Raw genomic sequence first — 27,688 nt, forward strand, 5'->3', positions numbered from 1 at the left:
GCCCTTGTAAAATGTTCTTCTTGATCCACTGGAAAAAAGGCACCAGATGATATTACCCAAATGGCAGTCTTGAATATTGGTATGAACCCTTATGCCAGTTAATTGTGGCATACTTCTGGGAAGAGTCTACCTGCAATCGCGACTAGAAGAAATGACTCATGTTCAGCTACACATAGGACATTACCCCCACCAACTTTATGTACAAGTCCTCAGTGCAGTTGATTAGGTATTTATTCAGCCACAAGAAGTGTTTTACTGATGCATAAAGTCCCCACAAAGGTAAACTGAGCTGTGGGCTTCACAATCGGTACAGCTGGTGCAGCTCATTCCACAAACTACACCAGTTTGATTCCTTTCCTCGTCAGCCTCCTGATTTCTTCCTCTACTTTTGCCAGTATCAGGTGGGCCTTGCAAGATCTCTTAACTTCCTGGTCAACATGTAAAGTGGCTTTGGCCCCTTTGATGGTCCTAAGCCCTTTTTGAAAAACTCTTGGGTACTTCACTGAGGCATCCATTTTCTAATCAAACTGTTGAGCCAATCCAGATAGATCTTTCCCAACTAATTCCAACCCATAGACTTGGGCCTGAGCCTGAGCCTTTTACCACCAGAGGAGACTGTGTAACTGAAGTCATATCCTTAATTTGCAACAGTTCCCTAGGATATGCTCTGTTTGTCTGAGGTTTGTGCAAAAGGATTGGAGACCCAAACAAATCTTGATCAAGACAGGCTCAACAACCACAGATATGACTGTACCAGTAGTATCACCTTCCATGGGAAATGGGTGACCATTTAACCAAACATTGATTTTAATTGGTTTCAATTTGAATGTTGCTAAGCAATTTTAATTGGTCCAATCACGTGTACCAGGACTTAGGGTGTGCACTTGTCTGAGTTTTCTTACTCAAGTTAGGCCTTGTATGACTCCTTTGCTGCTGGTCTGTGGACTTGAGACAGTAACAACAATAGCTTGCCAACCCAAAGACTGAAGAACTTGTTAAACCACTCAGCCAATGCTCAGCTTTGTCAGGTTCTGCTGTGGGTTGTCCTAATGTCCCACTGCTTAGGAAATGCCCTGCATGAGGCTTTGAGTGCCCACATTTGAGTGGTGTTCAAGCTCAGTTGACAGGCAAGGGAGCCCACTTCCCATGGGAACACCATGTAGTGCCTATGCTCCACTTGCCACATTTTCTAATGACAGAGCCAGTTGTAGTGTCTATTGAAAGTCTCATTGGTCCTCAGCTAGTAGGTGCTTCTGCATGATTACACCATTAATCTCACATACCAAACAGTGTCTCAGTATCTCATGTCACAGTTAACCCAAAATCCTGAGCCTCTGCCACTCATCTTAAGCTCATCAAAAATCCCAATGAATTTTCTCCTGGTGCTCTAATAGCTGAATAAAGTTGGTATAAGCAGCTCAGGATTAGAAGAGGTTTGGGAGGTCATAATATTCCAGAACCAACTCTGGAAAGGTTTAAGTGTCTCTGGAAAGAGAACCCCTCACAACTAAAATGCTGCAGGTCAGCAAGTAGTCAGAAGGATTACTTGTTGCTTTTCATCTGCCCCATGTCATTGGCCAGGAAAAAGTATGGCAGGCATTCTTTCCACATACATAGGGCCCAGTCTTCAATGGCACAATCAAACCAGTCAAGCTTCTCAAATAAAGGCATGATTCCAGAAATGCTTGCCCCAACTCCAAGATGACTGTAGCAAGCAAATGTTCTTCAGGCACATAATATTTTCCACCATCACTACTTAAATAATTGCACATTGGCTGGTACCCTGTCATGTGGTCACCCCACATTTACTAGTACACTGACCATGTCCAGCCAGCTCAGAGTAAGTCCCCTGAGCTGAGGAGAGTCCCAGATCCCCTGTTTATATTGGTCAGTCAGTGCCTCCTGGTTGGCCAAGGTTGACCATCCCAATCAAGGACCTTTGTAGTCAACGAGGTCTACCTGGTCCCAATCAGTTACACTTATAAAATCTTTGGGACTTGCTGGATTCATAAGAATGGTTGCAAAAATGGAGCATAGAATGAAAAATTAACGTATTAAATTCTAGCTTTAATTGCAACAGTGAAACTGAAGGTGAACATGGCTAAGTGTGCAGAAGAGGTGAATTAAGATAAATGAAATAAGTAAAAGGATTTTTGTTGGGGTGAAGTAATTCCTGTTCCTCAAATGATACAGCTGTACCCTTGGTTAAATTGCATTCTTCTAAATTCCATTCTACTCAAGCTTTTCTCATAAGACAGTACCTCCATATCTGGTATGAGTTTCAGTGAACCTTCTTTTGACGCCAATATATTTTTCCTTGGATAAGAGGCCTAAAACTGTTCTCAGCTTCTAGCTGTGGACTCAAGTATTTTCTGTAGTTTTAGTAAAACCTTCCTAATTGTTCACTGCATTCCGTTTGAAAAAAGGACAGCTTTCCATTTGCCTTCCCTATTACCTGCTAAACTTGGATGCTAGCTTTTTGCGATTCCTGGGTGAGGAGTCCCACATTTCTTCAGCATTCTGTTGAGTTTCTCCATTTAAGTAATATTCACCTCCTCTATCCTCTTGCCAAAGAGCATAACCTCACATTTACCCACTTTATATTCCAACTACCAAGTATTTGCTCACTGACTTGCCTATAGCTCTCTGCAGACCCTTTGTGTCATCCTCACCACTTGCCTTCTCACCTATTTTGTATCATCAGCAAACTTGGCTACAGTACATTCACTCTTGTCATCCAGGTCATTAATATATATTGTAAATAAGTGTAGCACTACCTCTGATCTTTGTGACACTTCACTAGGTTTACATTACTATCCTGACACTGCCTCTCATAACACATCTCTCCTATTAGTTGATGAAGGGTCTAGGCCCGAAATGTCAGCTTTTGTGCTCCTGAGATGCTGCTTGGCCTGCTGTGTTCATCCAGCCTCACATTTTATTATCTCCTATTAGTTAGTTAGCCTTCTATGCATGTTCTTATGCTACTTCCATTATCCAACCATCCTGCTTGTTAGTACCTCAAAGAATTCTAGTAAATTTATCAAGCATGATTTTCCTCTTCATGCTAGCCCTGCTTGATAGTATTCTAAATGCTCTGCAAATATGTCCTTTATAATAGACTCTCATTTTCTCCCCATTAACAGACCATAAGCTAGCTAGCCTATAGTTAACTTTTTTTGACTCCTTCCCTTTCTATATAAAGGTGTTACGTTGGCAGTTTTCCAGCCCTCTGGGACTTCTCCAGAATGAAAGGTATCCTGAAAGATTGCTACCAGTGTATTTGTTACCACTGTAGCTACTTCTTTTAATATCACTGCATGCATCCCATCAGGGCCAGGGGACTAATTTGTCTTTGCCCATTGGTTCCAAAGAACAAAGAACAGTACAGCACAGGAACAAGCCCTCGGCTCTCCAAGCCTGCGCTGACATTTTGCCCTTCCATACTAAAACTGTTTTCATTTACAGGATCTGTATCCCTCTGTTCTCTTCCTTTTCATGTAAGCTGCAAATCCTTACTACAGGTGTGTTCGCTCTAAATCAGACTGGTATCTAACAGTTTCCACATCTTGAAACAGCAACATATCACTGTCCTGTCATCACAGTCTTGTTTAATTTAACTCCTAAATTAATTACAAGGATTCCTGTCCTTTACACTTCACTGTACTGATATATTGTTTTTAGAAAGTAAAAAGGAGAAAATAAAATCCCCAGTATCAATCTAATACTCACGCTGTTGTTTTTAAGCAAAGAAAGAAGAAAACACGAGACCCAAACATGAAATGAAGACCTGACTTTCGCTTTAATGACTAGAAAGAGGGTAGGATATAAAGAAAGAAATAATGACCTTGTCAGAAAAGCAATAAAAAGGCAAAAATCATGGGAGATTTAAATCTACATGTGGAGTTTGAGCTGTCGTAGCTAATATTGTATGGCACGGGAATCTTTTCTGGGATCTCAACTATTTACAATGTATAGAAATTAATTAGATGAAGGGAGGACCATTTTTCTGACAAAAAGACATTCGGGAAACTAAGCTGTGAAGAGGACATGAGGTTGCCAAAAGATATAGATAGAATAAGTGAGTAGGCAAAAATACATAAAATGGAAAATAATTTGGGCAAATGTAAAGCTGTCTTTTTTGGCTGGAAGAATAAAAATAAGCATACTGTCTAAATAGTGAGAGATAAGAGCTCTGAGATGCAGAGAGATCTGTATATCCTTGTGCATGAATTGCAGAAGTTTAGTCTGCAGGAACACCTGTAATTAGGGAAAATAAAAAGCATATTTTGAATTTATTAAGAGAAAAATTAAGACCAAAAATAAGGACCTTATGCTGCAATACATAGGACACAGGTGAAACTGCATCACTTGTACTCTACACAGTAGTGATCAGCTTACTAAGGATGTAAATGCATTAGAAGCATTTCAGATATTTACTAGGCTAGTACCTGAAGTGGGTGAGTTGTCTTCTGAAGGGTTGGTCAAGCTAGGTATATATGCAGTAAAGTTTAGTAAGAAGTGACTTGATTGAAACATTTAAACCTTGAAGGGTCTTGGCACAGTAGATGTGGACAAGATGTTATCTCTTAAATGAGAAGCTAAAACTGGAGGTCGCAGTTTAAAAAACAGGAGTTGTTCATTTAAAACAGAAACTAGGCTTTTTTCTCCCCCCCATGCAGGTCACGAGTCTTTGGAAAGGTTACTGGGATAAACATAAAAGTTGGATTTGATGTTGCAAGCAGATAACCATGATCGTATTGAATGGTGGGGTGGGTTAGTGGTGCTGAATGGCCTACTGCTGCTGCATATGTTTGTATTTAGATCCAAAGTTATTCAAGTTAGCTCAGTCAGCCCACAAAAATGAGGCTGAGGGAGTTCCAAAGTGAGATTGTAAAAACACTGGGATTTTGGTTAGGAAGTGAAGATCCCCTTACAGATGTGCAGATGAAGAGTAAAACTGTTATTTATCTAGGTAGCATTACTGCACAGATGTTGTAAAACAATAGTGTAGATAGCATACGCAATTGCTGTGACAGAACATGCAGTAATATGGAAAACATAGATTAAACTGGTACTTTTACTGTACAGTCTTAAATATGTGGTGTGGTTGTGTAAAAGTACCATGCATTTCAAATGGTGGGAAAACATCAATATACAATCAAAGCAGCACCTTTAATACCCATACCAGTTTTTGAGGAACCATTCCTAATAGTGTTAGTAGATTCTGCAGGGCCATTAATGAAAACAAAAGCAAGGTATCAGTATATTCTTCGTATTTTGGATGTGACATCTTAATTTCTAGAGGCTATTGTTTTGAGGACAATCACAGCTCAAACAGTGGTGAAAAAAATTAACTTTTTCTAACTTGTTATTGACTACCAATAGAAATATAGTCAGACCAAGGTTCTTGGCTCTGTTTGTATTCTCTGACCAAAGATGCTATGCATTTCACAATATCCTTCTCGCTCCTCACGCTATGTCCCGCTCCATCAGCCCATTATCATGGTACACAAATCAGTTATTTGTCCCTTCACATGCAATATGTCTCCCCTTCCTCCCCACTGGTAGTTCCTGATAATTTCTGTGCCAGATCAATTCCATTTTGGACTTCCTGTTGTGTAATTAAAGAAGTGTTGTCAACAAAGTAGACTCCTTATTGCAGTGCTGGCAGTTGACATTATGGAATAGATGTGTATAATACTGAGAGATACTTTGAAGGCACAAGTTCTTTGTAGCTTCAGGCAGCAGAGAAATTCGTGTCCCAGTGTGTGTGTGTTGTTCCATTCATTTTTAAACTGATTTTAACTGGATCTCTTTCTGATCATAGAGTAGTTACCTAATGTTTTCCCTTGTGCTGTTAACTCTGCTTTGAGCTTATTCAAGATTGTTTGAGCCTCTTAAATTAGAAATTCTACTTCTGCGTAAACTCAATGAGAATTTTGCTTTAAGTATCCTTTAATATTCTCCCTTACATTTGAATGATTACAGTATTTCAAGAAATTGGATGATACTTTAGTTCATTAAGCTCTCGTGTACAGTTTAAAATTATGTTCACAACGCATCAATTGTTTTGGATGGGAAACATTTGTCATGAAAACTTAGAGGATAATGTGCAAATTTAGTAATTTGGGTCATTTATATTTACTGCAAGTGGCAGTAGAAAGAAGGTGAAAAATGAAAATTAATTTGCTTTCCCAACTCCTGTTTAAACATTTGACCTCGAAACAGCCCTCGCAAATTGAATTTTTAATATGCTGACAATCCTATGACAGTACTACCTGTTTTCAGGATATTTCTTTAAAGCTTTTTGCTTCATAGATGTTGCAAATCAACCTTCTTCACAGTAATTTAATGTAAAAATTGCAGAAGAATTATGAGAAAAAACTAATTATTAATATATTTGAAATTAATTTCCTTCACTTCACATGTATATTCTAGATCAAAGTATTGGAGCAGGAAAATGAACATTTGAATCAGACCATTGCGTCCCTGAGGCAACGTGCACAAATCAGTGCAGAAGCTAAAGTGAAAGATATTGAGAAAGAAAACAATATTCTACATGAATCTATTAGGGAAACAAGTGGCAAACTGAACAAATTGGAGTTGGAGAAGAAACAAATCCAAAAGGAGTTAGAATACTATAAAGAGAAAGGAGAAAGGGCAAAGGAACTTGAGACTCTTCTGAGCCACTTCAAAAGAGAAAATGAACAGTTGCAAAAGAAGGTTACTACTCTAATAATTACATGTGAAAAAGTCGAAGTCCTGGAACAGGAGAACTCTGATCTAGAAGTGGAAAACAGAAAGCTGAAAAAGACTTTGGATAGCTTGAAAAACCTTACAATGCAGTTAGATATATTAGAGAAAGAAAACAACCAACTTGATGAAGAAAATTTACAATTGAGGAGGACAGTGGAGAGTTTGAAGTCTAATAGTGTCAAGTTGGCACAATTAGAACTAGAGAACAAAGAACTGGAAAATGAAAAAGAACAACTAAACAAGAGCCTGGATCTCTTGAAGGCTTGTAACAAAAAAACTGAACGTTTGGAAGTAAGTTATCAAGGACTTGATTTAGAAAATCATAGGCTCCAGAAGACTCTAGAAAATAGCAGCAAAAAAATTAATCAGCTGGAAAATGAATTACAGGACTTAGAAACAGAAAACCAGAGCTTGCAAAGAAATCTGGAAGAACTAAAAATTTCCAGCAAACGGTTGCTACAATTAGAGAAGGAGCACAAGCTGCTGGAGCAAGAGACTGTCCAACTGGAGAAAGACAAGAAGCAGCTTGAAAAGGAAAATAGGAGACTGCGCCAACAGACTGAGATCAAGGACTCAACACTGGATGAAAACAACATGACAATTTCTAATCTTGAAAAAGAAAACAAATTACTTGTGAAAGAAATCAACAAATTCAAAGATCTTCATGGACGACTGAAAGATTTAGAAAAAGACAATAAAGAGCTAGTTAAACAGGCAACTATTGATAAGAAGACTCTAGTGACATTAAGAGAGGTAAGATACTTATTTTTGTTATGTTGGTGATTAAGAAACTGTCCCATTGTAATGGTGGAAGGGAGGGTTTGAATCAAAAAAATCATGGAGGATGATCTGTGAAACAAAATCTGGTGGGGTGGAAGCCAGAGACAATTGGAATCCTATTGTGGTTCTGAGATCAAAATGAAGTCCAACTAGTAAGGGCAATGAGATCTTCACAATCAAAGATCCCATCCAGTACAGTATGGGGAAATCAGAGGTAGGAAAAAAAACTCCAGAATTTTAAGTATGCACAATTATTCTGGACTATCCTCTCAAAGGAAACTGTTCCTTTAATTCTACCCAGTCACATGCTTCATTCAACTTCACTATCAATTAAGCCATTCAATAATACTTTTATATTCATAATGTAATTTACTAAGCTGCAGTATCATCCCTGACGTGTCTGCACTGCACTCATCTCCACAATATTCTGTTTCAGAGACAAGTATTTGGATTCAAAACGTTAACACTGTTCCTCTCTCCATGGTTTCTTCAGTACTTTGCATCTATTTCAGAATATTCTTCATGTGTTTTCGTGCTCATAACCAAACCTGATACTCCAGATGCAATCTAACCAAAGCTCTATCCTAGGGGTGCCGAGCCTGGAGCAGTGCCCATTTTTTCTGGTAGACAAACTTACAGCTCATTCGTCAGGTCCCCACAGTTAATAATTATATAAGCTTACCCAAGAAGGATTGTAGACGAGGAAGAAAACAAGCTACTCCTCCATTCAGAGGTATTTTCTCTGATAAGCTCATCAACAGCAAATGTGGGAGGGAACCATTCTATGATTGGAGAGTCAGTAGAGTGCCCAGGGATCGGGGCCAAGAGAAGCACATGCCGTGGTATGTAGTCTACTGTCTGCGTCTGGGAATGGGAGGCTTTTAAGGAGACATTGGTTTCAGAAGAGGGAACGAAGATGAGACTTGCACCATGGGTAGACAGCAATGATGTCAGCAGAGGGGAGTTGCAAGTCGGGCTGTGATGGTGAGATGGGAAATAATTACATTTAATTATTTTTGGAAAGAGAAGTGTTTTGCTCCTTAAAAGAAAAGGCAAAAGTAAGCTTTATTATTACAGTATCAGTTTATTGCTTTTTAGTTTTATGATGTTCTTGATTATTGACGCGGCAGCCTTTTTGAGGTTTGTTCACCAGCCCCCAATGAGAAAGAAAAACTGAAATATGTCGCCCTGTCCAATCCATACAAATGATTGTACAAAATGGTATTGTCCAATTGTAACCTAACTTCCACCCTTTCCACCCCTCTTTGAGGTGAAGGCCAACATTCAATAACATTGAGTTATTTATGCACTTGTCCACTACTTTTTAGTGACTGCTAGATATGGATTTACTCCACAGTTCCAAGTGATTAATACATCCAACTAACTTTTTGTCTATCCACAGTGAGTGATCTTAAGTCTGTATATTAACTCCTGTGACAATTTTGTCCACTTTCTTAAAAAAAATTTCAGTCATGGGACGTGGGTGCCACTGGCAGGGCCTGCACACATTGCTCGTCTCTGATGGCTTCTTGATCTGAGTGCCTTGTTAGGGCCAAGTTAGAGGACGGTTATAGTGGTTCTGGAGTCACATGTAGGCCAGACTGGATAAAGAGGGCAGATTTTCTTCCCTAAAAGACATTACTGAACCAGATGGGTTTTTACAATTGACAATGGTTACGCAGTCGCCATTCGGCTAACTTTTTATTCCAGATTTTTCTTATTGAATTCAAATTTCACTGTCTGCCATGTTGGCATTCAAACTCAAGTCCTCAAAACATCAGCTTGAGGTTCTGGATTACTAATTCAGTTACATTACCACCATGTCACTGCCTCCCAGATTCAACCCATCAATATTACTTTGCAACTTTTTGCTCTCATCTGCATCGTAGGGTACCATCTAACTTGGCTTCATCAACAAACTTGGAATTATGACTCTATTCTTTCATCTAGTTCATCAGTAAATACCATGAAAGATTAAACTGCAGTGCATAACTTTGGAAGATCCCGTTAAGCCATATCCAGGCAATTGTTGCAGAGACCAGTTTTCTGTACTTTCTACCTCATATCTTTAAACCCATCTTCTACCAATGTCAGGTGGTTGCCTCATTCCATGAACCTTTATTTTGGTAATACTGTGAAACCTTATCAAATGCCAACCAAAGTTCTATATACGTAAAACTTCTGTAATCCCTCCTTATCTAACACATTGGCAACTCCATCAGAAGGTTCAACTCCGTTATTTAGACATGAAATCCATGGGAGTCATGAAATTGTACAGCACAGAAACAGATCCTTCAATCCAACTTGTCTGTGCTGAACAGATATTCTAAAATAATCTAGTCCTATTTGCCTGCATTTGGCTCATATCCCACTAAAGCCTTCCTATTCAAGTATTCATCCAATGTCTTTTGAATGTTGCAATTATATTGGCCCTCACTATGTCCTCTGGCAGCTCATTCTTTACATGCACCACCCCCTGCCTGAAAAAGTTGCCCTCTATTTTTGGACTCCCCTGCCCTGGGAAAAAGACCTTGGCAATTCACCCTTTCTGTGCTCCTTGTGATTTTATAAACCTAAGGTCACCTGTCAGCCTCCAACATTGCAGGGAAAATAGCCCCAGCCTATTCAGTCTCTCTCTATCTTTACTGAACTTTTTCAAGTTTAATAATATCTTTCCTATAGCAGGGAGACTGGAATGGAATGTAGTATTCCAAAGTAGCTTAACCAATGTCCTGTACAGTTGCAACATGACAACCCAACTCCTGTACTCAGTGCACTGACCAATAAAGGCAAGCACACCATCACATTCTTCACTACCCTATCTACCTGAAACTTCACCTTCAAGGGACGACAGACCTGCACCCAAGGTCTTTGTTCAGCAGTACTCCCTCGGACTCTAGCATTAAGTGTAAGTCTTGTCCTAATTTGCCTTATCAAAAGGCAACACCTCACCATTTTATCTAAATTAAACTTCATCTGCTATTCATCAACCAACTGATCAAATTCCTATTGTACTCTGAGATAGCCTTCACTGTCTGCTACACCACCAATTTAGGCGTCATCTGCAAACTTACTTAAACCTATAATAAGAAATAAAAACAAATTTTAAGATTGTAAGTTCGAATTCCGAACATTAACTTTTGGTGAAAACATTAATTACTGTTACTGCTGCATTATCACAATAATTTATGTTTGATTGCTTAGATCACAGTTTTTCAACTTACTCCCAAAAGATTCGCCAAGGATTACAATACCCAAACACTTGGAATGAATTTTACAACAGTTTTACACTTCTGTACAACTGTACTATTGTACTAATCAGTAGCAAAAATAGATTTCCATTACTATCATGTTCAAGATCTGATGTGTTTAACTGTAATAAAAGAACATCCAAAATCTGACAGCTATTTATTATATTCATTTCCTACCTTAATTCTTAAGCTCTGAAATATTATCTCTTCAGTGTATTAGTCTGATTCTATTCTGACTAGATTAATATTTTCTGATCAATTTGTGTTTGCTTTCTCAGTCTCTTTCCTAACTTTCCCATATCAGATGTTAGACTAATAGGTCTAGAGTTTGTTTCATGGTCTATCTCTAACACAATTCTGAAGAGATGTGACATTGGCATTGCCTGCATCTGTTTTTGGGACGTTGCCTTTAGCACCCCTTTTCTTGGTATTATACTTAGAAAGCTTTCTGTTGACCTTGATAACACTCACTTTTTTTTATTATGTTCTCTTTTTGCAGCTTTTACTACTTCTTTTGCAAAGTTTTTTTATATCTTTCTCAGCCTGTGGGATCTCAGTTATGCTTAGCAGTTGTATAAACCCAGCCTTCAAGTTTCATACAAAACTCACCTATCTTGATCAAAGTTATTTGTTGCATCCAGAGTTATCTAAAGGCATTTTGTTGCATTTCTGTACTATACTTTCAAAGTAATCCTTGTAGAGATTTAAAAAGTGATTCACAAACTGACTATCTTCTCAAACAAAATATTGAAATTGCTTATTCTGTTCATTGTTATGTGGATGTTCCCCTACCCAGAGATTGCAAAGTTTGTGCTTTTTCTCAGTTCTCTGCTTCAAGGCAGAACCTTGGTGAATATTCACTGAAGCATGGCAGAATGCAATGATCTATTAGTTCAAGTAGGGTGTGGCATGGAGGCAGGTTCTAACTCTGCCAAAATCAGGATTGAACTCGTGCTTGTTGGCATTAACTTGAATCACACATTATTTATACAACCAGCCTCACTAAATTGTCATGAGGTAAGCAAGACATCTTCAAAAATTCTTACTAAATTTTTCAAAAAAGAGAACAACGAAAGAAATGAAGTTGATGTAGTGTAGATGGATTTTGAGAATGTGTTCAATAAGTTGTGCAATGAGGCACTCATTAAACAAGTTCAGGCATATTGCTGTAGTTGGGATATAAAGCTAATCCTGTGTGGTGAGTATTAAATTAGCATTATCATTTAAAAACCTATCTAGTTCACTACTATCGGTTTAGGCAAAGAAATTTGGCATCCTTACCTGGGCTGGCATACATATGAATTCAGAATCAAACGATGTGGTCAACTTTTAACTGCTGTCTGAAATGGCCCAGCAAGCTACTCAGTTCAAAAGCCATTACGGATGGACAACAAACATTGACATTGCTAGTGACACCCACTTCCCGTGACAAATAAAAATAAAAATTGTGCAAGAGGAAGTGAATCAGCATGAACGGAAAGTTCCTTGTTATATAAGAAGGGTGAAAAGGATTTAAGAAATTGAAGTTCTGTGTCTCAGAGTTAGTTCTGGATCCATTTTGTTCTCTGTATGTATGCAATTTGCACTTGGATATGCAAAATGCAATTTCAAAGTTTGCTGACGACACAGAAAAGATTTGTCAACAGCAAGGGAAACTGTAAACATAGAAATAGGAGCAAGAATAAGCTAGCATATTGATCTTGTTTGGCTATTCAATGTGATTATTGCTGATCCTCTATCAGGGTGCCATAATTCTTCGTCTCCCCATGCCGTACAATGCCTTTAGACTCTGGAAATCTCTGTTTCATTCTCAATTGTATTTAGTGTTTTGGCCTCCAGCCTTATTTGGTAGAGAAATCCACAGGCTCACCATCCTCTGAGTGAAGAAATTTATTCTCATCTCAGACCTAAATTGTGTACCCCTTGATCCCTTGTTCTAGAACCACTCCCTACCAAAAGAAATAGGAGAAACATCATTCCTGCATCCAGACTGATCATGCCTAAATCAGTAACAAGAACAGAAATTGTTGGAAAAGCTCAATGGGCCTGGCAGCATCTGTGGAGAGAAATCGGAGTTAACTCAGGAAGGATCACTCGACCTGAAACATTAACTTAGATATCTGTCTGTGGATGGTGCCAGACCAACGGAGCTTTTTCAGCAATTTCTGTTTTTGTTTCTGATTTACAGCATCCACAGTTTTTTCTGTTTATTCCTAAATGACCAATATTTTCACGGTCACTATTAATGTGACTAGTTTTTTTATAAACTCCAGATCAATTAGTTGATTTCAAATTCCACCAGTTGCCAAGTTGCTGAAGTAAAAGACTTCAGTAAAGTGTGGCTAAGTGATCAAATTGTAGAATGCACTTTAAACAGCTAATTGTGGTGTGCATTTTGGCAGAAAAGGTATTAAGAAGTATGTATTCCGTACTAGGGTATTGGGCAAATTGAATGATTCCTGCTTTTTATGGAGGGTACGTACCTGCACTTTTCCATTTTTTTGTTGGTTGGATGTCAGTATTGTAGCTAGAAGCTTGGCTCAAGCTTAGTTATGGTGTACAAGTCTTCAACATTACAAATAAGATATAACTGAGATTAGCCATTTGTTAATAATACACTGAATAAATCAAACTGGCTAGTATGGTACACCCAAAAGCCATTTGGCTCATCATGCCTGTGCCAACAGATGACTTTGATTTACAGCGTACTTAGAATGATGTACTTGTTTGGTTCCTCAACTGTGGGCAACATTCATACAACAAACATATGTAGACTAGGTGAAACTGGAACTATGTACATACTTGCAAGTGGGCTGCTTGATACAATGATGGATGGCACCATTGTCTTAACTCTCCTACTTTATATAATTATGAAGAATATAAGGCAAAAGTTAGAGTCACTGGAAAGATTGGCATATTGCTACTGACTAGTTGACAGCTCAGCAGGAAGCCAGGAATGGTTATGTACGTGTCCCCCTGGGACCAGTCATTTGTTAATTCTCTGCTCAGCAGGTTTTATGAGATGGTGTAATTCTGAATTACAGCGACTGACATTTTTCCTAGCCAAAGTTGTTTGTCTCCCAGAGAAATAGTTGTGGATAGGGAACTTCAGCATACTTTGCCAGCGGCAACTAGGGGAGGAAAATGCATCTGAGGCAGTATCATTAGTATCGATCAGTGCAGTCAAGCATACTCTTGAACAGCACAAAAAGAGATTCACCATGGTGATATTTCACAATAGTTTAGATTGGATGGCACATTTGACATTTGAGCATGATATGGTGAGGGAAGCAAAGGCAGCTGTGGGCAGGTCCCCTCTTTTGATGGAGGACGGACACAGCCATGTGCAGTTGAGCACAGATGCAGAATCTGAGCGATCAAATACAATGCAAGTCTGTTAGTTTGTTTGTAGCAGCAACAGGAGAATGTGCCTGAATGTCTGTTTTCCAAAGTTGTGCAAAGAATGGTGGAATGTATTCATGTGATGAGCTCCACTATGCCGTGGGCATTTTGCTGAGTGGGCCCAAGAGCATCTTAGAGTCAGGCATGGAATGCATGCTAAATTCAGGAGCATTGGCAGATTAGTTGTGCTGATGATGCATGGATGAGTTACCAGATTTTCTGTAGCTGTTGCTTCCCTCAAGTGTCTGCTACTGAGTGGCTGGGCAAGCAGAGATTATATCAAAGGAACTACCTCTCACTGGCATCTTTGTTACCAGCTACCCTGCACACTGAGGTACCACCTGTGCTGCAAGTCCCTGTTACAGACACAGCTTGCATTGTTGCGAGTGCAGCAGCAATTCCGTTGGTGCTGCCATTCAGAGAATCTGAGCCATGGTACCACCACAATATGCAAACACAGAAGAACAGTCTGTCTCTATTTCTGCCGCAACTAAGGTGGAGCAACACCAAAGAGTGACCACGCGCAGATGGCCCTTATTGGTAGTTCACTTGGGCGATTTTTCGTGATGTCTCAGCTCATTTATTAAATATCAGTGTAATGAAATGGTTAATGGTTGCACCCTGAATTGTGTGATCATCATATGTGCCTACAACAGTGAGAAGTGTATGTATGACACAAAGCTGGGTGGTTGAGGAACTGTAGCCAGTAGTTGCACTTCTTATGGGCCTGGGGATGTGAGCGACTGCTATACAGAACTGTCATTTAGATGTTGCTTTGTGTGAAATGCGTACCTTCATGCCAGTTGTCATCTTGGATGAGCCCGGAGGGCGAAAATCATGTCTAGATTAATTTGGCCAATGTCTCACTGCTACATTGATTTAGTGGTTTACCCTCTGGAAAATCTTGCATGCAGGATCACTGTTTTACACCATATCTTCCTCCTTCACCTCTTCAGAAGATGTATTCTGCTGCTCAAGATCTTCGTTCTCAATGTCAACACCTGTAGGGGGGGCCACTTCCCAAAAAGACAAGCTTGAGGGAGTGTACGTCCTCCCCCATTCCCCACTCTGTCAGCCAAGGCAGCAAAAATAGAATTTGCTTGAAAAGCTAAGCAGGCCTGGCAGCATCTGTGGACACAATCGGAACTAACGTTTTGGGTCAAGTGATTCTTCCTTAGAACTGATGGTAGCTAGGAAATTGTCGGTTTATATGCAGAAGATAGTGAGGGGGTAAGGAGTAAACGATAGATGAGGATGGAGCCTAAAGAGAGAGATTGTCTAACTGCTTTTCAGTCTCTTTGGGCTCTATCCTCATCTATCATTTACTCCTTACCCCCTCCCTATCTTCTGCACATAAAGCAACATTTTCCTAGCTACCATCAGTTCGCAGGAAGGATCACTCGACCCAAAACGTTAACTCTGATTCTGTCCACAGATGCTTCTCTCCACAGATGCTACTCTGCACAGAGACCACTGAACTGTTCTCCCATTTTGTCTGCCTGTTAAAATTGATGTCTGTCTCCCTGTCTGTATGTATATGTATGTCTGTGTAAAGGGGAATTTATAAGGCAATGACTGTTTTGATTAGTAGAGCTGTATGCCACACTTCCTAATAGTTTACCTGTTGCTAGAATCTATTTAATTGTAATAAACAGTATTTCTTAGTAAGTACAGGAACCTTGTCAGTGATTTCTATCAACCTGACTGAAAGTCAGGTAAATTGGGGAATTTTGCATACTTTTAAAATCTTCAACTTTTGTGATGGGGATTGATTGCCCCAACCTTCCATTTCCAGGCTGGTTACCATGACCTCACAGAATCGTAGAATTATTATGGTGCTGTCATGTGTGTACCAGCTCTATTTTCTAATGTCAGTTTCCGGCCTATCTCCCATATCCCTGCACACCATTGCTATCCGAATAAAAGTCCATTGCCCTCTCGACTGCCTCAGGAGAGCTGTTGTGATCTGACGGTGGTATCCTTATTCTGAGGTACCTGGTTCAAAGGTGTTTCATATCGTGTCTGACCAGGTTGATTTTAAAAATAACCAGCAATGACTTTGTGAACAGTGGTAGTGTGCCTGCCTCTGGACCAGAAGATTCATGTTCAAGTCCCACCTGCACAAACATGAATCATAGCATGTCTCATCACAATCATAACTAACAATCTACTATGACCCATGATAAAATGCCTCCGTCAAATCACTGGATGGTGAGACCATCTTGGGAAACTGGCATGCCACTTAGCAACAAAGATTTGCTGGCATGCCTGTCTTCAAATTTGCCTCCTCCATGAAATTAAAGTCCACCTTAATATGCCATGATGTAATGCTCCAGATTGAAAGCATATTTCTTCAGAAATGAGCCTTATTCTCTGGTTGCCTGCCACTTCAACACACCACCATGTTCTCCGGCAGACATCTCTGTCTCAGGCTGACTGTGGCGCTCCAAAAAGCTCAGCACAAGATAAGGCTTAGATAAGATTATGAGAGATAAATTAATGGAGAAGACAGTTTCCAGCAATTTAGAATCAATTAGAAATTTACGTTGTGTAATGGCAAGGGTGATGTTGATGAAATTTTCATGGGCTTGTATAAATAAATAATTTAGGTTTGCCTGCAGATATGATAGCCACTTGTGATTTAATTGTCACTTTTAATCACCATGACACACTTCTTTTTAATTAAGTGTCAATTTATAGTGAAACATCATTTTTTAGAGTGGACATTTAAAGTTGCAGGAGCATGTGAGTTTATGTTTTTAATAAATTTAGGTTTTATGCATTACTGATAAAATTTTCTAAATACCATTAGGTATTTTTACGTTAAGTATTTTATGCTCTTTAGAAAAGAGCATAAGAGCGTAGCCGGCCACTCTGCTGCAGAACTTGCTCTGCCACTTTAGCTTGTGGCTGATCAATGCCTTTTCTCTGTGACATCCCATATCCCTTGACGTCATAAGTGTCTAGAAGCCTTTCAGTCTCTGTATTAAGAATGTTCTAACTGAGCTTCACCAGCCCTCTGGGGTAGAGTATTCCAAAGATACACTCTATCCTCTAAAGAAACACCTCCTCATTACCGTTCACATTGGTCTCACTCTGAAACTGTATTCCCATTTTTGTGCCAGAGGATAACATCCTTTCTGCATTCATCCTGTCTAACCCTTTAAGAATTTTATAATTTCTGAAACGACCTCTCATTCTTCAGACTTGAGAAAATACAGATCTTTTAGCCATTCCTCGTAGTACAGACCTGCCATCCCAAAAATCAGTTCAGTTAATCGCTATTATATTTTCTTTGTGGCGGGTATAGCCACCCTTAGGCAAGAGGACCAAAAACAGCACACTGTATCCCATGCATGGTCTCACCAGTGTTCTATACAATGCAAGACATCTTTACTGGTATTCAAGTCCTCTTGTGATGAATGCCAGTGTTTGATATGCCTTCCAGATGACTTGCTACTCTTGCATGGTAGTTTTCAGTGACTTGTGAATAAATGCAACTACATCCTTTTGGGCACTAGCACTTCCCAATTTCTCACCATTTAAGTTATACTTTATCTTGTTTATTCCCATCAAAGTTGATTACCTCACACTTAGCAACATTATATTCTATATACCATGTTCGCGCCCACTGACTCAGTCTTGTAAAAGCATTAATCTTTGCAGGCTATTGACAAGTGGGGGGGGTACTGTAAACATGAAAGTAATGCAGTTATTCCTACTTTTTTATTTCCATTTGTCAGCCTTCAATCTATGCCACTATACTACCCCATCCCAATTTAGTTTACTAACTTCACTGTCAGAGATCTTATCAAAAGCCCTCTGAAAATCCAAACACACCACATCTACTGATTTCCCCTTATTTCTTTCACTTGTAACATTCTTGGAAAACTCCAATCGGTGAAATGTAATTTCCCTTTCATAAATCCATGTTGACTCCACACAATCAAATCATTATTTCCAAAGGGTCCTGTGATTACATCCTCTACAGTAGGTTCTAGTACTTCCCCTATTACTTCCTGCACTCCCAACGCAACGCCACAGCACCTTTCCTTACACCTTCTGCGATTGCAACACCTTCCCGTTTACTTCCTTCCTCCCTGACATCCAAGGCCCCAGATATACCTTCCAGGTGAAGCAGCGATTTATCTGCAGTTCATTCAGCCTGGTCTGTTGTTCACTGCTTGCAATGCGATCTACTCTACACACGGGAGACAAAGCGCAGATTGGGTGATTGCTTTGCACAACACCTACATTATTTCTTCAGAAATGAGCCTTATTCTCTGGTTACCTGCCACTTCAACACACCACCATGTTCTCGGGCAGACATCTCTGTCTCAGGCTGACTGTGGTGCTCCACAAAGCTTAGCGCAAGAACAGTAGCTAACAAGGTGTACAGCTGGATGAACACAGCAGGCCAAGCAGCATCATCGGAGCAGGAAGGCTGACGTTTTGGGCCTAGACCCTTCCCCCCCCCCCCCCCATTTCTGATGGAGGGGGTTCTGAAATAAATAAAGAGAGAGGGGGAGGTGGATAGAGGAGGGGATAGGTGGAGAGGAGACAGACAAGTCAAAGAGGCAGGGATGGAGTCAGTAAAGGTGAGTGTAGATAGCGAGGACGGACAGGTCAAGGAGGCGGGATGAGGTTAGCAGATAGGAGATGAGGTTGTGGCTTGAGGTGGGTGGAGGGGATAGGTGGGAGGAAGAGCAGGTTAGGGAGGTGGGGATGAGCTGGGTTAGTTTTGGGATGCGGTAGGGGGAGGGGTGATTTTGAAGCTTGTGAAAACCACATTGATACCATTGGGCTGCAGGGTTCCCAAGCGGAACATGAGTTGCTGTTCCTGCAACCTTCAGGTGGCATCGTTGTGGCACTGCAGGAGGCTCAGAATGGACATGTCATCTGAGGAATGGGAGGGGGAGTTGAAAGTGTTCGCGACTGGGAAGTGCAGTTGTTTATTGCGAACCAAGCGTAGGTGTTCTGCAAAGCGGTGCCCAGGCCTATGTTTGGTTTCCCTGATGTAGAGGAGGCCACAACGGGTACAGTGGATGCAGTATACCACATTAGCAGATGGACATCTGCTTGCTGTGGAAAGTCTTCTTGGGGCCTGGGATGGGGGTGAGGGAGGAGATGTGTGGGGTGAGGCGTAGCACTTCCTGCGGTTGCAGGGAAAAGTGCCGAGTGTGGTGGAGCTGGAGGGGAGTGTGGAGCAGATGTGGGAGTCTCGGAGAGAGTGGTCCCTCTGGAAAGCAGACAAGGATTCCAGGAGCAGCATTAAGCCATTCAGCCCATTGTGTCTCCTATCTACTAACCTCATCCCGCCTCCTTGACCTGTCTGTCCTAGCTATCTACACTCACCTTTACTGGCTCCATCCCCGCCTCTGTAGAACATCCCCATTCGCTGTAACCCTGCATTTCACATGTCTAACCCACCTAGCCTTCACATCCCTGGATGCTCTGGGCAGTTTAACACGGCCAATCTACCTAATCTGCACATCTTTGGATTGGAACACGCGGATGAAAACCAACATGGGCACAGAATATCCAACTCAACACAGACAGTTGCCCAAGTGTGGAATTGAACCCAGATCCCTGGCGCTATGATCTAGTGGTGCTAACCACTGAGCCACCATACCGTCTTGTATCTTATGGTTTTATGTTTGTGTGAATTGTACCAGGTTGGCTACAAGCAACCAAGATTCCATTTTCTTTTCTCCCCAATTGTTTTCATTTGATCGCCACCCATTTTCCCAGGCAGAAAGTCAGGTGAACAACATTTGGGAGAAAAAGATTCTTCAAGTCAGAAGTGCTCATATTTCCTGGCAGTAATGTCAAAACTTACCACTTCACCATTTTGTATGTTAGATTTCCTCTGAATAAAGAAGAATAATTTTGTCATTTTGAATTAGTCAAACTTTCAGGCTTATTTTTGGGCTTCCTACTTTTATGTACCTTTATATGTTCACCTTTTGTGCTAATGCTAATCCACTTGCTCATTTTAAGTTGGGCAAATAATAAAGTAATTATTATTTGTCTTGAGGTGCTGTCTACTAACAGATATCTGAATTTCTCAATGAGGAGTCTCCATTTTTTTTATTTTGTCAACAATACCTTTTAGAAATGTGTTGCATCATGTAAAATTGTGTTCATTCCTGCAAATTTCAAAGAATAAACTTTAATTGTTTATAATTTTGTTGTGTGATGTTTGCAGGAGCTTGTAAATGAAAAATTAAATACTCAACAAATGAGTAATGACTTGGAGAAATTGACTCATGAACTGGAAAAAATTGGGTTGAACAAGGAGCGCCTTCTTCATGATGAGCAAAGCACAGATGATAGGTAAGGCTGATGACAATTCAGCACTTTTAATAGTATGTAAAATAGTATATTAATATTTTAAATTGGAAGCATTTCCAGTAGCATTAAAATTGGCAATTAAACTCGTTCCTGTTTAAAGGCTATAAACAAAAATAGAAATTACTGGAAAATCTCAGCAAGTCTGGTAACACTCATGGAGTTATACAAATCAGAGTTAACATTTTGGTCCCAGTGACTGTTCCTTCGGAACTAATGGTAGCTAGGAAAATTGTTTTTTTTTAAATATGGAAGCTAGCCTTTGGAAGAGGGGTTAAAGAGTAAATGATAGGTGGAGATAGAACCCAAAGAGAAAAGTACAGTTGGACAGACAAAGGTGTGAATAAGGATCAGCCTGGGACAATGAATGGCTGCTAATGGAGGCTTTTGGTGGCTAACGTAGGGAGTGTGTAATAACACATATGATAACAGGACCTGGTGTGTGGGGTTTGGAGGGGATGTCTCGAGCACTAAAATTGTTGAACTGGATATTGAGTCTAGAAATCTATAAGAGTTGCCAAGTGGAAAATGAAGTGCTGTTCATCCAGCTTGTGCTGAGCTTTGCTAGAGCACTGCAGCAAGCTTGAGACAGAGATGATGGCCAGAGAACAACATGGTGTGTTGAAGCGGCAGGCAACTGAAAGATCAGGGTCTCTTTTGCAGACAGAATGGAAGTGTTTTGTGAAGTGGACACCCAGTCTATGCTTTGTTTTCCCATCGTAAAGAAGACCACGTGGACAGAGAATGCAGTAGTCTAGATTGAGTGAAGTGCAGATTAAATGCTGGCTGTATTTGGGCTATTGGGGAGGGAGGAAGTAAATGGGCAAGTGTTACATATTCTGCAGTTGCAGGGGAAGGCACAGTGAGGCAGGGAGGGGTGTGGATTTCTGGGAGTGAAGAAAGGGTAGACCAGTTGTCTTGGAGGGAATGGTTCCTGTAGAAAACAGACAAGACCAGGGAAGAGAATATGTGTCAGTTGGTGGCATCCCACTGGAGGTGGTGGAAATGGTGGCTGATGATCCTCTAGATGTGAATGCTGTTGAGTTGGTAGGTGAGGACGTGGAGACCTTTATCGCTATTATGGGAGAGAAGAGTGGTGGTGAGAACTGCGGCACAGGAGATAAGTTGGACCTCACTGAGGGCTCTGTCAGTCACTGTGCTAGGAAATCCTTGGTTGAGGAAGTAAGTGGAATTTCAGAGACCTTGTTGAAGTTGGCATCGTCAAAACAAATGCGACAGAGATGGAAAAGCTGTAGGGGTAGAATAGAGTCATTACAGGAAGTGGGTGTGAGGATGTATAGTCAAGGTAACTATGGGAGTCAGTTAGTTTTCTGTAGATATTGGTGGCCAAACTATTCCCCAGAAATGGAAATAGTGATGTTGCAGGAAGGAAGGGAGGAGCCCTAGATGGACCAGGTGAAGGTGAGAGCCGATCAGGGTGGAAATCGGAAGTGAAATTCACAAACTACCAATTCCAAACCAGTGAGGGAAGCAGTACCGATGGTATAATCGATAAACCGGAGAAAGAGTTATGCATGGAGGCCGGAATAGGACTAGAACAAGGAATATTCCACGTACCCAACGAAGAGACAGGCTTAACTGTGGCCCATGTGAGTACCCGTGGCCACCTCTTTTCACTGAAAAAAGTGAGAGGAATTGTTTAGAGTGAGGACGAGGCTAGTGGTTGAAGAGTAGAGCTTAGGATTATACAGGATTCAAATGTAGAAGGAGCTTTCTTCCTGGAAAAATGAACGCACAAGAAGCAAACTATCCCAAATAATTTAAGGTATAATAGATAACAGTTGCTCCTTGAAACAGCAAACAGACAAAAGCCTTCAAATCGTCAAAAATTGCTGGGGGGTAAGGAATGAAGTAAGTGGATACAAACAAAACAGAAGCAGTTGAAAGAAACAGCTTTTTTGGAATGAAGATTTCTTCACACAGCACTGTAGCAGCAGAGATGCCGCTCCACCTTGAATTTAATGCATGCATGTTTCTGTTCTGATGTCAGATTTCTCTGCCACAGTTGTTGTTAGATAAAGAACTAACATTCTGCCAAAACTGGGGAGTGATCAACTTAACATCTGAATTCATAGTTTCTCAAAATAAGGATGCTCCTCTATGAGCATTGATTGCAATAACCTGGGAGCCAACTGCTGTAGATTTCTTGTAACAGTCTGTCCATAATGTAAAACAAGCAAATGTTTGTGATTCCTCTCACAATATGTTTGAATATCACACTTGAATCCAGTATCTGAACAAGCTAGAAACCTCATTAATTTCATATCAAATAATTTCCTGCTACTTCCGTAAGCTTATCAGCAAATTGATAATGTCACTCTTAGAGGGCAGCAACTGGTTGGGAATTGTGTATCCTGAAAATTGTAATGTCATGAGTTAGTACTGCGGTGAAATTGAGCTGTAGCAGCTCAGTGGGAGGTGGGAATGAATTAGAATTAGATTTCTAGTCATATGTACTTGCATAAATCCAGTGAAAAGTTTACAAAGTGATCACCTATGGTGACATCTTAGATACAAAGGTGTCTAAGTACAGGATCTTGGGAATAAATGAGAAAAGTAAAGAGTAAAAAGCCACCAGACCGCATCAAGCTGAGTCTTGCCTCCAGTCCGTGCTGAACTCAACCTCGGGCTGTCTGTTCTTGCCACTGCACAGATTCTAGGGGACCTCACTCTCTGCCACGTTGGACTCACTCGCCCCACAATGGCTCAACTCCTCCGTCCTCTGCATGCAAAAACTCATTGTCCACAGAAGGAAAATAGAGTAAAGTACTAATTTTTAAAAAGTGAAAGAATAGAAGGAAAAACATAAAGCAGGCGGAGTAGATGAGCTCTGGGCAGGAGCCTGCGTTCTGTGCTGGTATAGCAGTGCCATCGGAGGAAGAAATGGGGAACCCTGGAGAGATGAGCAATGGGGAGCTTGTTGATTTTGATACTGCACTCTCATATTAGATTAGGTGGGTTATAGAGATGGATCTAGGTTGGATGCTATGAGGGTCAGTGCGGACTTGTTGAGCCAAAGGGCCTGTTTCTACACTGTACAGAGTCTATGATCTGATACTTTAACTCAGTCTGCGGCAAGGCATCATACTTCATGCTTTGCAACTAAACAGTCTTTATTCTCAAGCATTTCTAATTTTAAAAGGTAGAACAGGGAAATAGGTAAACGGAGGACCTTTCTCCTGACCATAAAGAAATGGTGGTGACAGAGAGCATTCTGACTTGGTCCAAATCAGTGGAACACTTTCACTCTGCTTGTAACATCGGATTCTGGTTAACACTGTGCCAACATACATGGTCATGTGTCTCAGACTTACTGAGTATGTAAGTCAATAAATTTTTGTGAACACATTTTTCATATTACAGATGAACATAATGCATTATATAAATATATGAACTTCATATACTAAATTCTGTTTTGTTTGTATCAGTGATTACAAAATTTTCAAGTTTTAAAATGGGATAGTATTGGAAATTTTGGGAAACAGTGCCCTTATTCGAAAGGTTTCATAAAAAGTAACCCTACGGCTGGAATTTATGCAGGTGCTGGGGGCCCTTATCAACAGCGTAGAGATTTACTCAAGCACTTAAATAGCTAGGTCCAGCCAGCCCTTTCCAGTTTTCATGGATCAGTATCCACAATTGTACAAGAATCTTCACCCACACTTGTGAACTTGCACCAGTACTTGTATCCATACCTGTAACAGTATCTTCACAACACTTGTTCCACTTTTTGCGCTATATTTGTACCAGTAGCTACATACACACACATACAAGAATCTTTACCCACACACATGTACCAGTACCTGCATCCACGCTTTTGGACTTGTACCAATTGTTATATCCACACCTGTGCCAGTATTTTCACGACACCTTTTCCAGTATCTGTACCCACATATCTACAAACATCTGTACTCAAAACTGTACCAGTATTTGTACTCAGAACTGTACCAGTATCTGTGGCTACACCTCTACAGAGAATTTAGCCATACCAGTAGAAGTACTTGTACCCACACTAGTACCAGTAATTGAGACATGTGTGACAGCACAGATGCTGACACCAGGTATTAGTTACAGGTATGGGTACAGATATTGCACCAGTGTCCATACTCTCACTGTTCCACTAGCTGGACTCGCTCCTGTACCAGGAGATGTACCCACTATATAGAAGAATCTTAGCCCACATTTGTACCAGTATCTGCAGCCACACCTCTGCAGTAGCTGCACTCACCTGTAGCAATGTGTGTACCCAGAACACTACCAGTGTCTGTGTTTATACCTATACCAATGTCTGCATTCTACCCGTTCCAGTAGCTACTCATACCTTTACAAGTAGCTGTGCACTCACCTGTACAAGAATGTATAGCTATGCCAACACAAGAATCTGTGCCCACACCTATGCAAGAATCTGAGTGAATGATTTATTGTCACGTATATTTTAGGAGATGGTGAAAAGTGCTCTTTCGCCACAATATGGTATCATTTCAAGGCATACGAGTGAAAACAAAATACTTAAACACAGTTAATCTTCATCAGCCGGGGTCCCAAACGCAGTTCCGGGACTTTTCCAAGGTCCACACTCCAGGTCTGCAATCTGATCCTTTGTGACTCAGCCAACCCGTCACTGCCAATTCTAGGAGTTCACTCATTGAGCCTACGAAGACATGTCATGTCTTCATTTTATGGTCACTGCTGGAAAGTGAAGGAAAGGGGATAAAAAGGCAAAAAGGAGAGAGAGAGTAAAACAAGATGCGGCCAGCCTTGAGTCTACCTTGGGCTAAATGTGCCAATGCGGCCATCTTGAATAGCTGGGCTTGCTCTCTTCTCGCACAGTGGGGCTCACTCTCTCCTGTTGCCAATGCCGCAGTATGGTTTGCACTGCTGGGTCCACTTCTGCTTGCCAAAGATGCCTCAGATAGGGGAATCCAAAACTTGAGGGTATATTTTTACGGTGAGAGGAGAAAGATTTAAAGAGAACCAAAGGGCAACCTTTTCAACCAGAGGGTAGTTTGTATGTGGAATGAACTGCAAGAGAAAGTGGCAGATGTGGGTACACTTACAACATTTAAAAGACATTTGGACAGATATATGAATAGGAAAGGTTAGAGGGACAAGAACCAAATGCAAGCAAAGGGGACTAGCTCAGTTTGGGAAAGCTGGTCGGCATGAACAAGTTGGACTGAGGAGGGTAAAAGACTCCAGGAAATAAATATTTCTTGTTTTGAAAACAGTTCACGTTGCTGAGAGAGAGAGAGCGAAAGGTCTTAGAAAATATAAAAGTGGATAAATCTTCGGTACCTGATCTAGTGTATCCCAGGGCATTATGGGAAGTAAGGGAGGAAGTTGCAGAACTCCTTGTAGAAATATTTGTATCATTATAAATATGGGTGAGGTGCAGATGACTGGAGAGTGACTAATATTGTGCCTTTGTTTTAGAAGGGATGTAGGGAGAAGCCTGGGAGCTAGAGACCTGTGAGTCTGACTTCAGTGGTGGGTAAGTTGTTGTAGGTGATTCTGAAAGGTAGCATTTGGAGAGGCAGGGAATGATTAGGGACAGCGAGCTTTGAGAAGATTTGTAGCTCAGGTTGAGGTTCTGGATGTGAGTTTGCTCGCTGAGCTACAAGGTTAGTTTTCAGATGTTTCATCACCATTCTAGGTAACATCATCAGTGAGCCTCCGATGAAGTGCTGGTGTTATGTCCCGCTTTCTGTTTATCTGTTTAGGTTTCCTTGGGTTGGTGATGTCATTTCCTGTTCTTTTTCTCAGAGGATGGTAGATTGATTTGGAGCCAATGTGTTTGTTGATGGAGTTCCGGTTGGAATGCCATGCCTCTAGGAATTCTCGTGCGTGTCTCTGTTTGGCTTGTCCTAGGATGGATGTGTTGTCCCAATCAAAGCAGTGTCCTTCCTCATCCGTATGTAAGGATACTAGTGATAGTGGGTCATGTCGTCATGAACGTCAACTAGCCACAAAACGACATGACCCACTATCACTAGTATCCTTTCAAGATTGATGAGGGCAGAGCAGTACACATTGTTTACTTGACTTTAGTAAACATTCCACATAGAAGACTAAATAAGTCAGCTCACATGAGATTCAGGGTGAGCTTTCCAATTGGATACTTAATTCACTTAGACAGGAGACACTGTGTGGTGGTGGAGGGTTGCTATTCAGACTGGACACCTGTGACCAGCACTGTTCCACTGGGATTGGTGCTCGGTCCACTTGTCTTTGTCATTTAATAAATGATTTAGTTGACAATATAGAAGGCACAGTTTGTAAGTTTTCAGATGACATCAAAATTGGTAGTATCGTGGACAGCGAAGAAGGCTATCTAAGATTACATCAAGATCTTGATCAATCAGTTTAATGGGCTACGGAGTGGCAGACTGAGTTTTAGATAAATGCGAGGTGTTGTGTTTGGGGGTAGCATGTTGGCTCAGCAGTTAGCACTACTGCCTCAGCACTAGGGACTCAGGTTCAGTTCTAGCCTCGGTGACTGTCTGTGTAGATTGCACATTTTCCCTGTGTCTGTGTGGGTTTTCTCTGGGTGCTCTAGTTTCCTGTCACAGTCCAGAGGTGTACAGGTTAATTAGATTGGCCATTCTGAATTGCCATAGTGTCCCGGGGATGCATTAGCTTAGGTGGAATCGCCATGGGAAATAGTGTTACAGGGATAGCGGAAGGGTGGAAGTTGGTGTGGACTTGTTGGGCTGAATGGCCTGTTTCCATACTATAGGGCAGGACTTACACAGTTAAAGTAGGGCCTTGTGTAGTGCTGTGGAACAGAGACACTTCGGGTCTCAGTTACCTAATTCTTTGCAGTTAGTGTCTCATGTAATTAGGGGGTTAAGAAGGTATTTAGTATGCTTACCACAGACCTCTGAGTATAGGATTTGGAACATCGTGCTGAGGTTGTACAGGATGTTGATGAGGCCTCTTCTGGAGTACTGTGTTCAGTTCTGGTTGTCCTGTTATAGGAAGGATATTATTAAGTTGGACAGTGTTCAGAAGAAATTTACCAGGATGTTGCTGGTAGTAGAAGAATTGAGTTATAAGGTGAGGCTGGATAGGCTGGGATTTCTTTCACAGGAGCCTAAGAGGTTGAGGGTGACCTTACAAGGTTT

General features: G+C 40.8%; 1 protein-coding gene across 13 annotated transcripts in view; it reads left to right on the forward strand.

Moving 5' to 3' along the window:
- The window catches only part of LOC125454694 (girdin-like), a 322,453-nt gene that overhangs the window by 140,935 nt on the left and 153,830 nt on the right, over positions 1-27,688 (forward strand). For all 13 annotated transcript variants that reach the window (XM_048535750.1, XM_048535754.1, XM_048535755.1 and 10 more), the window contains 2 exons: positions 6,442-7,512; positions 20,401-20,528. In XM_048535750.1, coding sequence (XP_048391707.1) covers positions 6,442-7,512; positions 20,401-20,528 — 1,199 coding nt within the window. The remainder of the gene's footprint in view (positions 1-6,441; positions 7,513-20,400; positions 20,529-27,688) is intronic.

This window comes from Stegostoma tigrinum, chromosome 9 (genome assembly GCF_030684315.1).
Source record: "Stegostoma tigrinum isolate sSteTig4 chromosome 9, sSteTig4.hap1, whole genome shotgun sequence".
NCBI classification, from domain to species: domain Eukaryota; kingdom Metazoa; phylum Chordata; class Chondrichthyes; order Orectolobiformes; family Stegostomatidae; genus Stegostoma; species Stegostoma tigrinum.